At 33.7% G+C, this 19329-nt stretch overlaps 1 protein-coding gene across 3 annotated transcripts in view; it reads left to right on the top strand.

Annotated features, from left to right (window-relative positions):
* SPIDR (scaffold protein involved in DNA repair) overlaps positions 1–19329 on the top strand; it is a 204410-nt gene that overhangs the window by 137215 nt on the left and 47866 nt on the right. For all 3 annotated transcript variants that reach the window (XR_015748893.1, XM_087961705.1, XM_087961704.1), the window contains exon 10: positions 2326–2591. Coding sequence is in view for 2 of the 3 variants with exons in the window: in XM_087961705.1 (XP_087817831.1) it covers positions 2326–2591 (266 nt within the window). In the remaining variant the exon portion in view is untranslated. The remainder of the gene's footprint in view (positions 1–2325; positions 2592–19329) is intronic.

The following is a 19329-nucleotide window of genomic DNA, read 5'->3' on the forward strand; positions in this document are numbered from 1 at the left end:
TTAGAGAAGCTGCAGGAATATCTGGCAAGTACTGGTTGTGTACTACATATGATAACAATTTCCATATTCTTCATATGTCTGGCCTGTGGAGTAGGGTGGCAAGACAAAAGCCTTTCCTTCAAAAAAAAAAAAAAAATCCAAGTGTGGCTACAGTTTGCAAAAATCTATACCAAATCCAACAAAAATATGGTCTTATGATACTAAGTTGGACTTTTTGGCCACAATTCCAAAAGGTATGTTTGGCATAAATAGAATTGTGCATCACCAAAAGTGCACTATACTCACAGTGAAACTTGGTAGTGGCAGCGTTATGCTTTTCTGCAGTTCATATGTTATATTAAAGATGGAAAAAATTATGAAGTGATTTATCTTGATGCGATTTTTTTTACATCTCAAAAACCTGGGATTTTGATAGGGGTGTGTAGAGTATTTATATTCACTGTAAGTTGCAATAAAAAAGCATGTGATTTAGAGAAAGTTTTCTTTTGTTATTCTCCTCCAAAAATTTAATGTATTGTTTTGTGATATATTTTAAAGAAATCACCATGTATTTTGTTCATTACTGGTAATCAGTTTGGAGAAATTAAATATAAATACAAATGCATTTTGTAAGAGAAAGATATAAGGTAAATTGGGAAGCTTTAAATACACAATTTTCAACATTGAGCATGTGTTTATAAGCTCCATTTCTCCAAAGTATGGTTTCTTTACCAGGAATTAACACTTCCTCCTGATTCAAATACGTATTTATTGATCTCTTCATTTGAAGGAATTCTCTGCTTTCTCGAACAGTTACATTAAAAAAAACATAAACAATTTTACAGTGTTTTAGAGCTGTGTTTATGATCTTATTTTTTCTCTTGCAGACCTTTTCTCTTTCCTATAGATAGAAAATATATTGGGATAATAAGTAGCCAGAATAATTTACTACAGGATAATTAGTCTAAAGTAGTACTGGCAGATCTATTGATTTTCTGTGGCTCAAAGAGGCCTGAATAACAAACCTGTCCCTTTCTTAAAACCCTGCCTATGTAGGAGAATGTAGAAAGCAGAACTATCATATTACTGAAAGAATATCTTGACTTCTGCAGAAGGTCATAGGAGCTAGCGGTTCCATGCATTTTCTTGCATAAAGACACTTCATGTAAAATGGATAGGGAGTTATTTTTTCCTACTTTTCCTGAATGGAATGAGTTTTTTTCTGCAGGTGGCAACAAAGATTTGACTACTACTTGTAAAAGGAAAAAAGTCTGTCCTTTGTGAGAGCACAGACTACCTACCTCTAAGTCCTGTCCCTAGCCTGGACGGCATTTGTTGATTATAAAAGCAAAACAGAGAGGTATCTGGGGTCATGGTATTTGTGAGTGTTTGTAAAGTAGCCTGAAGAAGCTCAAAGCGCAGGTAGAGATACTGTTTCCCAGCAGTAAAACTTATATAAGGAGTAATAATTGAAGGAGCAGCAGTAGGAGGAGGTGTAATAGAAGTGGGAAAAAGTAGAGTAGTGAGCAGTGTACTAGCCTTTAAGTCCTTGTGTATGCTGAGGAACCTGTGTGGTTGTGCTGGCTCTTGTGGGTTTTGAAGCCCACTGACTGGGGTATATGTAAAAGTACCCATGGCACAGAGGGAAGGGAATCCTCTTTCTAAATGGAGGAAATATTAACGAAGATGGAATTTGGCTGAAGGCCCACTCTTGGGTTGGATTTTACCCTGCTTTAAATAATCTTACAAATTTAATAAATCATTATATTAATCGTCTTCCATTAGTTTCGTATTTCTCTTATGCTAAGCTTGAACCAAGTGCTTTGGACTTCATTAGTCTTCCTCTTAAACCTTCCTGTTAAAGTTTTTTCCAATAGAATAATGTTTTATTATCTGTATAATGATTGTTCTTTGATGCTTTCAATTTGCTTGGAACATAATTTATAAATATATGGGGATATTTCATAAAAACAAATATGCTTCTCTATTTTTAGAAATGTATATAGTCTATTTTTTTTTTCAGTGTTATCCAAAACATAAATTGATTTGGTATAAAGATGGAATTCAACCAGTTATGGAATACATTTCTGAAAAACACAGTTAAAGGCAGCAAGATGGAAGCATTGTGTGCCTTTCACTTCTGAATAAATGAGTATGAACCCAGTTTTATAACCCTGTGTTTTGAGGCTATTGTTGCCATATTCATCACTGATGTTGGAAACTGTTTCTCCAACTTTGGTAAACCAGGAAGAACTAACCTCGATAGTCTGGCCTTTGGACTTCTAAAAAATGTAATAATTAATTTCTCAATAATTTGTGTAGTAATTCGAGGATTTTTTTTGATAGATTTCCTGTTCCAATATGAAGATTTCTAAAAGTACAGAGAATTGTTTCAATATTGAATCCAAGGTATCAGTTATTGCCTTGAATGATTCTCTTCTTGATGCTGTGGAGATGCAAGGGACAACTGAAAGCACTGCAATCCAAGTCCAAGTGGTTATTCAGAGAGTCTATTACTTGGTTGTTGAAGATGGTTTCAGATGTCATCCTCATGGAAGTAATCCTTCCCAGAACATGGCACAATTTTTAAAATCAGACCTTCAGAATTTAAGGTAAGTAGAGGAATGTGGATTTGTAATACTGAAGAAAACTTAAAAGGAAGTTGAAAAAGAAGCTATCATAAATTGGTTTTCCAGCAGAATCAAAACTCTTGGTTTTGATATACTATATAATCTTTCTTTGAAACAAGCATTAAAGTTGGTTTAAATCCTTTGGATTGGTCAAAACAATGCAATACAGTGCTACTTCAAACATTTCTTATTTGAAGTACTGTCTATTCTAGGAATCTTTTCTGAGTTTGGAACGCCACATCATTTGCTCATTCAGATCATTCATATTGTGAAATATACAATTAGGATCTAGACATGGAATCAAGACTTAGCTCAGTAGATTCATTAAACCTACTTTTTGCACAAAATGAAAGTAGCTTCCAGGCTTTCAGACAATGGTATTTTAGTGAATCTATGTGAAAATGTCAGAGACTGATGTTGGAATATTCTAAAGGTTATAAAGTTATGTTTTAGTGAGAAGATTGTAGTAATAAAGCATAAATGGTGAAGCTGACTTAATCATTGTTTAAAAGCTAAGATTTTAAAAGGCTGAATATATTATCATCCAGGTTTACTGTTCAGAAATTGCTGCTGATGTTATTTCTATACTGACATTCGGACTATTACCTTATTGTCTTATTTTCCCTTTCATTCTCTCTTTTGTGTGTGAAGATGTTAATCTTTTAATAAAGGGACTTAGATACTGAGAGGACAAACTCTCAAACTCTAAATCCTTTCTGGTGCTCACTATTTACAAAAGCAATGTGATGCATAATTCCAGGTTTCACAATATTTGCAATCTCTTTTCTTGCTCTTACCTCTTTTTTGTTGTCTGATAGCAATGGACTTAATTCCTGCTTACCAAAAAGTGTATTCGCATTATACATTTAAAAATGTATAAGATTATTCAGTTCTCTATGAAGTAGCCAAATGTTTTTGGTAATATTGATAAAGCAGTATTAGAAATTACATCAGTTTTGACTGCATAATTTTACTTGATACAGAATAACAGTTGGAAGAGACCTGGAGATCTTCTATTCCAACCACCCCCTGCTCAAGCAGGAGACCTATACCATTTAGTGACAAGCAACCTAGTTTAAAATATTTAGCAATTTATATGAGGTCTGGAAAGTATAGGTTGTGAGGAATATATACATGTTAATTTGCCTCCCATAAAATCAATAATTTTAGAAGAAATGATTAATAAATCTTTATGCAATTCTAAATGGGCTACCTGATTCAATCTAAATTATTCATAAATTCCTCATTTTTTAACTTCTATGTTAAAAGTTTTATATGTCAACTTACATTTATCTGACATTTATCTGAAGTCAAGCATCATTAAATTTATTGCCAGATCTCCATCTGAGTAAAGATAGTATTTCCAATGCTATTGCCAATGTTTCAAGGTAGGTAAATTAGAATTGAGGTCATTTTTAGTGTTTGCCCTAAGGAAAGTCCAAATTTGAGTTACACAAGACTCATTTTAAATTGGTGTTTGCTGAGACTCAAGTGGGATGAGAGGGAAAGGATTTTTCTGAGTTAACTAATGTTAGCTGTCTTTTCATTTTTTGTGTGTGGGCAATTCTCATTCTGTTTACAGCATACCATTCATTTTTTTCAGCTAAATGTTTCTAAACAAAACATTTCATGAAAGTATGATTTTAAAAAACATTGTTAATACTTCTAGGATACATATTTTTGAGTGCAAGATAAACTGGAAGCAATTTAAATGTTGCTTTCTGAATGCCATTTGATACCTGATGGAAGTGCCTTGTAAATGAAATATGTTTTTAATTGGCTTTGAGCTGTTTTAAGTATTAGTCAGATTGCTTTATTATTTTTGTCTGAATGTATCAATTACAGATAGAAAAACAATCAGATTCTGCTTTGAAGTTGAAGGAACAATTGTGATTTGTAGATAATATAATACTGCTTCTATATTTCTGTGATAATCTTTCTCTACCCTTCGGAATTTGTGGCCTTGCAAAATATCACACACAGCACAAGAACACATTCAATTCTGTACCTTATTTTTGAAGTGCCCAGCAAAGCATTATCTGTGCAAGTTACATTCAGTACTTAATGATACATACTAGCTATTTTATTCTGACCAAAGTACAAATGAATGTCTTTACTTATCACAATTAATAATATAATCAATTTTGACAACTTATCTATTGCATGATAGTATACATTAATAGATAAAAGTGCCTTACAAAGATAGAATAAACCTCAACTCCTGACATTCTGGATGGAAGACCAAGATGGCAGAGATTGATCCAAATCCCCACTGAGTAGATGAATTAAATGAGATTTAGAAATTTCATGCACACATCACACATCCCTGTAAAGAATAAAATATGGAAGGAGAAATAGTATCCAGGTCTGAAATTTGCAGTTATAAATGCCTGTAACAGAGGAAGCAGAATGTAAATAGATGGTTTGTCAGCTTGAAAAAATAGTGGGAATAGTATAGCAGCTTCCTTTTAGCAGTGACTTGCAGATTGAGAGAGTCTAGTAAATTAAAACTCTGTAACAAACCTGGAAACTAGAGTGTCTCATAGGGATTGCTAGAACTAGGAAGAATATGTGTGTTTCTACATTTTCCCAATATGCCTGCAATTCAATGAATACTTCAGCTTCAACCATAACAATACAAGAGTACACAATAGATACAAACTCAAGGTAAACCGCACCAAACTGGATTGCAGGAAATACGACTTCAGCAACAGAGTGGTTAGTGTCTGGAATATTCTGCCTGACTCTGTGGTTTCTTCCCCAAATCCCAAAAACTTCAACCTTAGACTGTCTACTATTGACCTCACCCCTTTCCTAAGAGGTCTGTCGGGGGCGTGCATAAGCGCACCAACGTGCCTACCGTCCCTGTCCTATTGTTTCTTTTTATTTTTCTTATATGTATCCATTTCATGTATTCATAACTATATTTATACTTATACATATTATCTTATAATTGCTTGACAAATAAATAAATAAATAAATAAAAATTTCATTCTTCCAGCTACTGGGGAATTGGTGCATTCACTCCCAGTGTGCCAAAGTATGATCTAAAAGAAGACATCCTAGAATGATCAAGTTAAGATTTAGCCACTGAAGAATAGAAGCTGATTTTAAATTTTCATTTTTGTTTTGATATCTGTTGGTATTGTATGACATATACTTCTTTTAAAAAAAATAGAATTATATGATCAAGTCAGGGCATTTCTTAAACAACAAGTCTTAGACTGGAATCACAAAATTAGTTGAATTAGTTTCTTACAGTTGTAAACACTGGAATTTAAATCTGAAACAAAGTCCACAATCGGCCAAATGTCTCTTTACTTTGGAACTGCCTAAACATTGCAGTGCCTTCTTCCACGCTCAATTTAACATTTCCCATCTGCTCTGCTGGAAGGCAGATAATAGGACCCCCTAAAAGGAGTGTACTTTGTGATTCAGGGGTTGGACAAAACAATTTGGCTTGTCTTATCTTATTGTGAATATTTTAGGGATGTACACAGTAAATTTATTATGTCCATGTAGCAAACTTTCCTGCCTCTTTCTGTCCCATTCTCTCATTATTTTTAGTCAGGCAGTTTGCTACACATGGTATAAGGTAAAGAAATCTTGTGTTACAGCATATTGGTAAGGCAATCAGTTACAAGCTAAATAGGTAATTCAGGCCTCCAGAGCTACAGCAAAAATCACACTTCACTGATGCTGTTTTCTATTTTCTTTGTTATGCTAATATCAGTTATTAATGAAATAAACATCTTTATTACAGTGTTTGACCAACCTTTAAAATGAAAAAGAAAGATAGTTTGACACAGCTATTCATTATTGGGGAAAAACGGAGGGGGGGGGGAGAATCAAGACAATAAAATGACATATCTACTTAAAAGTTTGTGCAGTTGTATAACTTGGTGAAGATATTTGGGCACCTGGTATGTGAGTGTGGTATTAACATTCCTTAAAAATAATAAACATTAAATTTATCAATGTGGTCACTGTATTTGAAAATGATTGTAGTTTTTTTGGGCATCATAAAAAGAACACTATGAGAAAATGAGTAAGACAAGGACAAAGTCACTGAAAATAAGGAGTCCCATGAAATCTTCCCACCAATGCAGCTGATGGGAAGGCATCAAAGTGGACTCTGGAAAAGGCTCATCTCTATTTGCTTAGGGTTAGATTGTATAGATGGTTTGAAGTAGAGGGCTAGTAGCTATCTGACATTTGGCAATAGAATTCAAAGGTACTGGAGATAATATTTTGACGGTCGATGTTCCTGAATCTCATTTACTATTGATTTTACCGTTCCAGGTTTAATTGGCCTAAATATTCAGGAAGGGAGGTCAAGACTGCTAAGTTCTGCTATATAGCTATGGTGCCAATGAGATTAGTAATGGTCTCACAACAGCAAAGGTATCAGGTTAGAATCCTAGTCCAGGACTGAGTCTTAATATTGGCATGTTAGCTTCAAGCCGAAACACTACACTGGGAGTGTATTTTGGGGTACTGAGCAAAGGAGTCAGCAGAAAAAAGGAGGTCCTAATCCTGCTACATAGGGCTTTAGTCAGATTCACTTGGAATACTGTATCCAGTTCTGAAGATAGACAAGCAAAATGGTGCTAGGTTTGAAGGACAAGACATATCAGAAGACATTGGAGGAAATGAATATGTACAGTTAGGATAGAATTGAAAAGTGGCACACGATTAAAACCTTTAAATATATTAAGGATGTCAATAAGGTTTTAGAAGGCAGCATTTTGAATATTAAACAAAAATAAAGAACACAGGCAGAACCTTAAACTGACAGGAGGGAAGTTCAAAAATAATATTAAGGAAGTATTATTTCACAGAAAAACAATGGAAGCTTAGAACAAATTCCCAATGGATGTAGTGGGTCAATCCTCAGCAACAGAGTCTAAACATGCTTATGATAAATACATGTCCATCAACCAACAAAAATTAAAATAAATGAATAATTAAAAATAAAAATAATTTTAAAATAATAAATTATCATTTTTGATGCTCTGGAATTCAGTTCATGCTATTATGGTTCATTTGGGGGTCCTAAACTAGGTTAAGGAAAAAGCTAGAAACCAGGAGACTGTGAGTTTTAATCCCACCTTAGGCACAAGTCAGTTGGGTGAACTTGGCCCAGGCACGTTCTGTCAGCCCTACTCACCTCCCAGGGTTATTGCTGTGGGGAAAATAGGAGGAGGGGGGTATACATTCATTGCCTTTTGAGATAAAGTATAAAATAATAAAAGCAGAATTAAATAAATGAATAAATAACCTAGTTTTACTTGGTGAGGCAGGGAGAGAAGCATCAGTAGGATGAACGGGGCTGCCTGGTTACCAGTGGGTTGCAGGGTTGCAAATACATCCATCCACCCATCTAACTGGACAAAGTTTGGCACGGAGAGGGGAAAGAGCAAGACTGCCATGGCTGCTGCATTCTGCTTTTTTGCTTGTGGGAGTTGCAAGTGTATCATCAATCCGATTGATTGGAAAGACAGAAGCAAAGGAAGAATAAAAATGAAATGACGTGAAGACCACCAGCTTTGAAGCATTACCCCAGTGGTACATTCTCATGTTTGACAGATACAGATTGCCCAGGCTGCCTTCCTCTCTTTGGATGATCCACTTCAATTTCCTCTATGGTGAAGAAAAACTAAGAGGAGAAACAAGAGCATTGATGTTTGGTTTTCATCCCATCAGCTTTGGGAAATGGTGTAAGTGTGTGAAAAAAGTCTTATCCTCTCCAAAAGAAAAATGAAATGAAAAAACGTACAAGCACCCTCCTAAGTAGCCTTTCCGCACCTAAAAGAGGTGAGCATGGGGCTACCTTGGTGATCTGATATAGCTGGAAGGCATTCAATGAGAGGGGACAGTCAAGTTGTTCCTGCAAAAACCTGTCTGTTTGGGGCCACTATTGGAAGTAAAGAAGTTGGAGAAATGAGTTATAATGACCTTGACTGGAGGATCTGTCAAAGTGCTGGTGTCTGTGGCATAAATCCTATAATTGTTCTCCTTTTGTCTTCAGTAGCAAAAGACTTTGAAATTTCACCAAGGCAGTGAAGGCAGGGAATGAATGTAACTTTCTAGGAATCCCAAAGGTGCTTTTTCAAGAGGCACCTGGACTTTCTTGTTTTGTTTTGTTTTTAAACGTTTTGCCTCTTGAAAAAGAATTTTTGGGACACCTATGATCTGGATGACTGAGAATATTCATAAAAACCTAGGAAATTGAAGCTTTCCTTTGAAAGATGGTCTATTTGCAGCCTGTAGCCTTTCTGTGATGCAGACTTATAGTATCCAACATCCTTTACCCTTGGCTTCTACAATTCAGTGACATCTGGAGGGCTAGAGATTATAAATTAAAATATAGTTATTAAAATTAAATAATTTTCTGTCAAAGTTTGACAAATTTTAAATTCTGCAATGTTTAGGCTTTATAGTCCTTGTTTTACACATTGATAATGTGAATGTGAAAACTTGTTTGAAATATGATTCTTTTTGAAGGCTGATTCTAGACCTTGCTATATGTAGGCTGAAGGCTGATTCTAGACCTTGCCATCTTTAGAGTGATTATGTTAACCAACTTATGGCCTGGAATAGCAAGCTCTGATACAAGTGTATTTATGTATTGCTGATATTTCTAGGCTTTTCTACTTCAAACATCTCTAATATGTAAAGGTTGAGCTACCTAGAGAGTTCATATATAAATGGATGTAAGGGTAGATTTTGACTAGTCAACTAATAATACTATACAACTATTTGATTATTTTTCTTAATCATGTGTGACTAATGTTTTAAAGATAATTTTATCCCATCTTTATTATTTTTATAAATAACTCAAGACATCAAACATATCCAATACTTCTTACTATTTTTCCCACAACAACAACCCTGTGAGATGAGTTGGGATGACAGACAATGACTGGCCCAAAGTCACCCAGCTGGCTTTTATGCCTAAGGTAGGAACAAGAATTCACAGTCTCCTAGTTTCTAGCCTTGTGCTTAACCACTAGACCAAACCACTATCTTTCTGTGGAGGAAAAATAAGAGGGAATACTAGATGCATCATCATCCTGAACTCATGAAGGAAAAGTAGGATGTGTGTATGCGTGTTTGTGTTGTCTGTGTCTGGTGTATGCATATAAAACTTTAGGTTACCTTGTAGCTTATATTGTGTCAACCTCTTGTGGAAGTATGGTATGACTCAGCTTCTGCTGTTTCAGATGTACAGATTGTCAGACTTGATAGACTCAAATTGTGGTAGCAATTTTTATCACTAAGATCTTTTTATCTTAAGGAATGCCTACCTTTAAAAAGATATTCATATGCCCCACTGCCACCTACCACATTCTCTGAAGATCCCCAAGTTTTCTGAACAGATTTTTGCAGGAAGTCAAGAATAGAAAAGATGGGAGTGCAGGGAGAAATCTATGAGCATTACCTCTTCCCCATTTTGCCAGCAGGTTTGAGAAGACACTTGCTTTGTAAAAAAGTGAAGAACAAATACAAGAGTATGTCCGAAACTAGACTGCAAGTGTAATAAAATAAGCAATGGATGAATTCATACACACTGTGCCAAAAAGTTTAATATCACGACCCTTTAGCATTGATTTCTTTATGTCAGAGCAGACCCATGGGCTAAAAACATCAATTGTACTTCAATTGAAGCTTTTCCTTAATTTAAATATGCTTGTGTGAAAATGATTTAAAGTATTTAACTCTCTAGAAGTATTTCCAATGTTTTGTTATGTTGAATTATTTATCTTAGAGCCTGGATATTTTTGTGTGACAATTTTTGAACTGCTAGCTAAACTTACTTTTCCATATATAATTATGTTTAATTAAATAGTTAATATTTTGTAATGTCTTAGGCAGATGAAAATAAGGATCGGTAATAAGATGATTGGCTTTTGTTACATGTATCCCAAACTGAGAAGCTGTATTGTCCTCTATTCCAGTTTCTTTTCTTTTTTTTGAACTCAATGTTTTTTTAAAAAAGAAAATGAAACTGTCTCAATAATAGATTCCATATTAAATACAGATATGAGTTATTCTTAATTTTCTTAATTTTCTTTTTATCAACTGGAGTTTTTAGTCTGCAAAGAAAAATCTGTGTCAGCTGGCATGCTAGCAACAAATAGTTTATATCATTAGTAACTTTTGTCCATAGAATTTCAACTTTGTTCAAGAATTACTTGATTATGAAATTGACAAACACCTGTACATACTATATATAGCATACAGCAAGCATTCTAGATGCAGTGAAAATACTATGTTCCTATTTGCCTTCATAAACAATAAGTGACAATTTTGTATCCTTCATTTTGAAGAATAAAATGATCAGAAATAGGAGTAGGCATCCTACAATTTTGGATCATCTGTAATGTTTCTTTTTATAATGAGCACTTAAATTTGCAAAATAAGTTGTAAAAATTATGTTAATTTTTTGCTTCATCTAATTACCATGTTCTAAAAGTGAAAGCTACTTATAATTGCTTCTACCCAGTTCTAGAAACTCCAGTATAGAAGAACCACATGAATTGTACAAATAACCTGAATGATTCCCAGTAAATGTATCACTTTATACAAAGAACTGACAAACATTTCCATGTGAACATTTCCATATTACCTCAGTAATACAACATGTCATATAGAATATTCCTGAAGCAACATGGAGGAAAAGTATATCTTACCAAGTTCTGAAAAAGTGTGATCAACTCCCAAAACATAGAAATAGGTTCTGCTTCATAAACTTAAATAAATCTGGGCACTATTTGATGCTCTAGAACTGTGTAACTAAAGGACAATGGTATAAGATCAGAAAGAATGTGCTCAGACTTCAACCTTGTCAAAGTAAAGGGTGTGTAATGAATGGCAAAAACCTGGCGGAAGCTTCCTGGAAAACTCAACATGGTAAAGCTAGTAAAAAATCTGAAGCCACTTTAATTGCTTCCATTTATTAAGCTGTTGAGCTTTCTTATATACCCTCTTGAATTTAAACCCAGCACCATTTCTTCCCATTCTTTCCAAGGTTTAACACAAGCCCTGCTTTATGTTTCTCACACTCAGTGCTAAATGGTACTTACTGACATTTTCAGGATTCCTGCTCTGAGAAACTCTGTCTACCAACATAGTATCTGTACTACACAGACACAGTACAGATTTCTTATATTTGGCAGCATGCCTTAAAACTAAATTACGAACTCTTGATTTCCGAGTTGAAAGAAATTTATGTACAGGTATAAATTGTTTTCTGAAATAGTTACCAATCTCTAAATGTACACCCTTCCTGATCTCCATCCCTCTTTCCCATAGTCCATTCCAGCTAGTGACAATAGATAGAATTTGATATGGTATGAGCTAATATTTCCCTAAATGGGTAAAAGAAATTACAAACAAAGGGAATCATGTTCTCCTATAACCCTTGAAATAATATGGGAGGAATCATTTCATATGCAATGCATGTAATATTTTGATTTATTGAATATTTGTTTGAAGTTTTTACTACTTCCTAAAACTTCCTACAATTCAGGCATTTTTATAAACATAATGTTATAAATAAGAGTCATTTGCCGAGCATCTGAATTTTAATTACATGACAGACATCACTTTGTTCAGTGCTGTTGTAACTTTGAATGGTCACTAAATGAACTGTTGTAAGTCAAAGACTACCTGTATTCTTTAGCCAGAAATGTTTGCATCTCAATAAAGAGAAATGTCTTTTCTATCAAACGTTGCCATGATCATTGTAAATGTCTATGGAGATTCTCAGTTCTCCAGGTCATGGTTGTCCCAAGGGTGCTTTTTCAAGAGGCTTCAGAGCTGAAGAAGTTTCTTAGATGAGAAGCAAAACATCTTCAAAGAAAAACCAGAAAAACCAGTTGCCTCTTGAAAAAGCACCTTCGGGCATGGTCATTGTATCTTCAAAATTAGTGTTTTGTTCTGGAATCCAAGTCTACATAAAGTTGCAGTTTATAAGTTTTAAAAACACAAAATAATTTGAATATATCTAAATGTCATGATATGGTTATAACAGACAAAGTAAATACTTCATAATTGCAGGAGAGCAAGGAAATAAAAATAATATTCTGTACTTCTAAAATTAAAGACATTAAGCTTTTAATTTCCACATTCAGTGAAATATCATATTTGGTGATATTTGAAACTAGTACAGACTGAATCACTTTTGTCTTCAGATTACTTTCTCCCAATACTGTATTAACCTCCCTCCCCTTTCACCAAAGCACACTTTTACTTCCTGGTCTTATTTGCTATAGAAAAGCACATATTTCAAGTCTCTCAGTAATATCCATGGCCTGAGCCAAAGAATCATGTGATTTTTCTTTCCCCGTTTTCCCCCATGGTCAGTTTGCGTCTTTGCACATGCTGTTCAGTAAACAAACTTCAAGGAACTAGACCAAGCTAGTTCAGAGCAGGGAGTTCATTCACATAGAACACTTGGAAAGTGATGCCTTTGCACAGCCTTGACGTAGGGCTAAGAGGGTGAAGGGTGGGGGTAGCAAAAGCTAGTATTCGTGTTTTCATTAATCTTTTTATAGCTGGGAACCAGCTGTAGCTGGTTAACATTTGCCTGTGACATCTATTAGCGTGCAGACATCTTACGTAGGATTAAAGGCTTCTGATGGAAACAGAGTTGTTAGTCATCATATCACTAGTTTACAAGAAGACTCTGACTTGTTGCAGTTTATATATTAGAACAGTACACATCTGTTGTAAATTTAAGGGTTTGGTTCTGCATTCAAGAAGACACTTCTTATAGCACAGATAGAAAATGTAATATTGTATTTTTAATCAGATTAAGCTTTGAGGAAACACAATTACAAGAGAAGGCAAGTTAGCAAAATAATAGTTCAATATTTGAGCAGTTAGGAAATTTACTAAATCATATATCTAAACTTATTCTTTTTAATATTGGAAATAGCTGCAGTTCACTGGTACTGCATGTACTTTATGAACAGCAGAGAAGCGGGTTCAGTATATGCTGAACAGCAGCTGCCAGTCAATCAGTGCGGGCAGTCCTTGTTTAGCAACTACCTTGTTAGTGACCATTCAAAAAAGTAACTTTATGACCAGTCCTAATATTTATGACCTGCAAAGCAAGGGAAAGGAGAAATAAGATGATAAACACAGTCAAGATTTCACTTAGTGACCACTTCACTTAACAACCAAGTTGTTGGTCCCTATTGGGATAGCTAAACAAGGACTACTTAGTCTTATACCATATTCAAGGTGAATTTAAGTCTTTAATTAATCTCCCATTAGTATTTTGAAAGATTTCAATGGCAATTAAACATAAACAGCATCTTAGTTTATCTTCCCATTGGGATTTTTATATATTGTATTAAGCATTCTAATTAATTTTACTTTCCAGTTCTTTAATAAAGTGATACAGCTACTAAAATTCTATCCTGGGCATAGAGGTTTATTGCTAATGAATCTGCTGCTTCTATGTCAGTTTGTAATTTTTTTAGGATTTAGAAGTATGAAAATAAAAAAAAAAGGTAGTCCAACATGATTCTTTCAGAAAATATTCTAAACTAATTGTCTAATCTTATAAAATTTAAAGTTAAAACCCCTATGGCTATATTGACTAGGATTATGTTCTACGGTTAATTACCTTTTTTCTAATAAGTGATTAGATTTTATTAAAGTAATTTATAGTGATAACCCAGATTTTGAAATGGAATTAAACCTTTTAAATTTGTTTGTGATTCTTTTCTTTCTGTTGTTATCCTTTGTTGTTAGTTCAAATCTGAGCAGAAGTATTTATATATAACCAGTTATACATACTGTCTTTTGTCTTGTCATCATTGTATATGCTAAGTACTTTTTATAATTGCTATGTAAAGGGATTTGCAGAATCAATTCACCAAAACTGATCATGGAAAATTTATAAAAATCCCCATGTGCTACCAATTTGAAGTAAAAATGAAACATCTCAAACAGGTATAACAGAGAAATATAACCCTAGAAATTTAGACTTAAAGGCATTTTAAGACAAAATTTTGCCTATGGATTATATATTGGTTTTGTCTATAGGCAACATTCAAAGATAGTTTTAAAAAAATTGAAATGCAGGTGTGTTTTTTATATTTAGCTTTCTTTTAATGTGTGTTTAGGTTTCATGGACATTAAGAGAGATTCTCTGACAAGTCCCTTTCTGCTTTTACCTCCAAAATACTATAAGAATTTTATGGCTGCTATTACTGAATAGTAGGCATACTGTGATCCATTCAGTTATTGTTTTAGAGATATTTCTTTACTAGATTCTTCAGTGTTTTAACAATGGCAGATCTTTTAAAGTACTTGAAAAGTTCTTTAAAATTAAGGGATATATTCAGAAGTATCTGCCTTGAAAGTAGCCCATATTGAACTATTTAAGTGCAGTCAAAACACCAGTTGACACAAGAAATTTGCATTATATAATAAAATGTTTTATAATAATTTTAAGTCATAAAATATTTTATAAAATGTGCCAAATTTCAATTCCTGGGAGTCATACATCCTGGATATTGGATGCATTCTGTACTTTAACCAATTTGAGGTAGCTTGATTCAAAAGATTTTTGCCCTATGATACATAGTTTTCCTCAGTTAAAGGTTACAGACATTAGAATTTCAGTAGTGTATATAGATATTTATTATTATACTGAGACATTGCACTATTTGATTGGATTATATGAGAATGTGTTACTGCAAATAAGATTATATTTGAAGTTGGTATGGTGGAACCTAGGTATTATTTTCCAATCTAATACCTAAAGGCTCATAAATTATATAATAAATATTTGTGCATTAATACTGGAGTCACAGCATGTTCCATGAGAAGCACGATGGATCACATTGTTACAATGGTGGTTTGGAATTTAGCAAGTCTACATTCAAGACCTGATTGCTGCTGTTTGTCGGGGTGAGCTCCCATCACTCGCTCCAGCTTCTTGACAAGGACATGAAAGGAGCCCCTATGAGTGTTCCCCAGGGAACGGTGATGTCACTGGCTAATCCTTTCAATCCAGAAGCACCTTAAATGGTGCTTCCAACACAAACAGGATGGGAGCATGTTCCATGTTTGGATGTCTGCCAAACACCTTTTATTTCCTTTCCCTACTTTATTTATTTATTTATTTACTTATTATTGTATATGATATTGTATATGTCATGTGATCTAAAGAAGACTCACTCAAATTTGAATGGTGTGGTTCACCACAATAAAGATGGTATTTTAATATTTTGAATATATTTTACAATTGGCTGTTTTTATTCAGAATGTGTGATCATATCCATAAAAATTGGTTGCAAGAAAACAGAATTTATTGCTATAGAAAAGACATTCAGCATACAAGAGGTAGCTGTTTGGGTTTGATTTTATTCTTCATGTTAATAAAAGTTTTGATGTAAAAGGGCAAGGGCAAGGAGGTTTAATATTAAAGAACAGCATATTTCTCTAAAGCAATTGACTTTGTGATGCACATATTTTGTAGCAATCTAAAAGAATTCTAGAGAGAAGGGGAGTGAGAAGCTTAAAAATTGCTGCACATGCATTTATGTAGAAGGTGATTTTATGTTCCTGGTTCTCTGTCCATATAATGTCTAAATCATATAAATTCTGAAAAGCTGGAGAAAAATTGGTCGACATGCCATAACATATTAGGTTTGTGCAAAATATTTCAAAGAGGTAAACCAGAGAAGGTGCATTGGGAGGAACAAAACTCCTCTTTAAAATGTTAAGAATTAGTGCTTAGCTAGTGTCCCAGCATGCTGTAGTACCATTGCTGCTCTGTATATACTAGAAGGAGTACTCTCGTCCAAGTAAGGGATAATCCAAGTCTGAACTACTTGTTCAGAATTACTCATGCAGTTTGGATATGAGTAAACTGATGATGTTAACAGAATGCCCTTGTCCAGGTCTAATTGTGTGATTACCTTCAGTTTCTCTCTGTAGCTTAGATTAGATAGTCATTCTTTGCTTTGTGTTAAGCCTTTGGCTAGTAGTAAATAGGCCTGTTTTTCAATGCTGATAAAGAGAATCTTATCCCTTTCAGGGAAATACTGATTATGTGGCTGGAGCAGAAAAGTAGAATAGATATCCATCTTGAAGATAGTTTGTCCCTTTGAGGTCTTTTGTGATGAAAAGCCATATGGAAGTGTGAGATTGTTGTTGATTAACTTGATTATCATTCTTCAGTTTGTTTACTGCAGATTAGCTGACATCTGTTGCTCCTGCTTTTTAAAGAAAAATTAAATGCATACGAAATAGAAACAATAGCTGCTCCATAGAATTTTACAAAGATAAATGTTACTGTACTTTAACATTTAAATTTTAAAATAAGTACAGTAATGTTTTTAAATCAATCTACATTTAAGGTAATAGACTATATTATCTTCTTGGATTTTATCCAGTTATATCTATAGTTTAGTCCATCTTTAAAGGATTTTATTCAGAACCTCAGTATCTCTGAACAAGATATACCAACACATGTGAAAGAAATACAGACCTGTCCTGGTATCAGAATCAGAATAGAGCTGGAAGGGGCCTTTGAGGTTTTCTAGTCCAACCCTCTGCTCAAGCTGGAGAATCTATACCATTTCATACAAGTGACTGAAACCTCCAGTGATGAAGCATCAACAATGTCTGAAGGCAAGCTGTTCCATTGGGTAATTGTCTTCACTATTAGGAAGTTTCTCCTTAATTCCAGGTTGCATCTCTCCTTCATTAATTTCCATCCATTGTTTCTTGTCCTGTCCTCGGATGCTTTGGAAAATAAATTGATCCCCTCCTCTTTCTGACAACCTCTCAAATACTGGAATACTGCTATCATGCTCCCCCCCCCACCAGTTCTTTTCTCTAGACTAGCCAAACCCAAATCCTGTAACTGTTCTTAATGTTTTAGTCTCTAGGCCTTTAATCATCTTAATTGCTCTTCTTTGCAACTACTCTTCTTTTTTCCAAAGTTGGAACATCTTTTTTTGTAATGTGATGATCAAAAGTAGATACCAGGATTCCAGCTGTGGTCTTACTAATGTGGTACTAATACTTCACTTGATTTTGATTCTGTTCCTCTATTTATACAATCAAGGATTGTGTTAGAGTTTTTGGCTGCTGGAGCACACTGCTGACTTAGGTTTAAGTGATTGTTTACTAGGATTCCAAGATCCCTCTCCCAGTTACTGTTTTGGAGCCAGGTTTCACCTAATCGTACTTTTGGTTTTTCCTGCCCAGGTGTAAAACCTTGCTTTTATCCACATTAAATTTCATTTTATTGGATAGGGCCCATTGTTCAAGTCTGTCAAGATCTTTTCATTCAACCTGTTCCATTGCAGATAGATTGAGCAGTCAGGACTGTCTGAACAAGGCCTCTCAATACATATAGAATCATATTTTAATCATCAACACTGGTTATTGGGATTTCTAATTTTGCACAGGTTCTACTTCAAATTAATGTAAATGAGGGTTCTCAACATAAAATCAAATACAAGGGTTGCATATAATTCATTAGACCAAGTAGTGCAACCCTGACAGCTTTTTTAAAAAAATTAAATTTTATTTTAGGAAATTTATATTGCTGCCTATTCGCACATGGCGACTCAAGGTGGTTTACAGGAATATAAAAACCTTATATATAAAAACAATAAAAAGAATAAAAGAATAATAAATTAATAAAATAATATAATAAGTCTCTTCGTACAAAAGTCTCTTTTGAGATATAAAATAAAGAAATTAAAAGTATTATAATATGCTAGTCATGCAGATTTTACACATACTCGCACATACTGATGAAACAAACTGTTTTGTTTTTCTTTTCTTTTTTTCCCCAAAAAAATATTGATTTTTAAAAAGCAAACATAAACAAACAAAACACAAAACATGAAAACATAAAACATCTTTTTTGAAAGCAGCTTGATCCCGGGTTACATCTCTTCATACAGACATAAATTCAAATTCATGCTCATTTTTATATACCATTCCATATCTTATTACCATTCTATATTTTCTATATAGCTTCTCCCCTCTTTTAACTCTCTTAATTCTATTTTATTTATTTCATCTCAATTTAAATCATTATACTTTTATCCTTTGTCTGTCCTGTTTCAGCTGTCTATTATCTTTTCTCATTAACACAAAATTTCTCCTGTAATCACTGATTGGAGTATGACGTCTTTATATCCTTCCCCTAAATTTATAACACTTAATATAATACATAACTTTCATTCGGATTCTGCTTGGTACATTCTAAAGCTACACACCATATTTTAAGAAAAAAAAATTATAAATATATAATATAATTAAAACAACAATCCATACCAATTAAACTCTATCGTTAAAATTAATATTCATTTAAATCTTAAACATTTTACACATTACTTTTCAAATAGGTATCATGCTTCTATGGGAACACTTATAAATTTTGCGTAGTAACTTCCCCCCCATTTCACTTTATATTTTAAAACATTGTATAATTAAAATGTTCCCATTCCTTCCTAATTCAGTTCTCTCATTTATTTCATTTCATTTATTTTATTTAAAAAAGTTTCACTGAATTACACTGAGTATTTTATCCCATTTTATAGTCATATGTTGTTCCAATTTTCTAACATTATTTCTAATACAAGTATAACAATACAATCTTATGTACCTTTGCAGAATCTATTTTTCAGTTATTTTTTACCCATTATCTCTAAATAAGTCCTGTTTCTTT

The sequence above is a fragment of the Notechis scutatus genome, chromosome 3 (assembly GCF_049901735.1).
Source record: "Notechis scutatus isolate UNSWTSFEM ecotype Mainland chromosome 3, rNotScu1.2, whole genome shotgun sequence".
Taxonomy (NCBI): Eukaryota; Metazoa; Chordata; class Lepidosauria; order Squamata; family Elapidae; genus Notechis; species Notechis scutatus.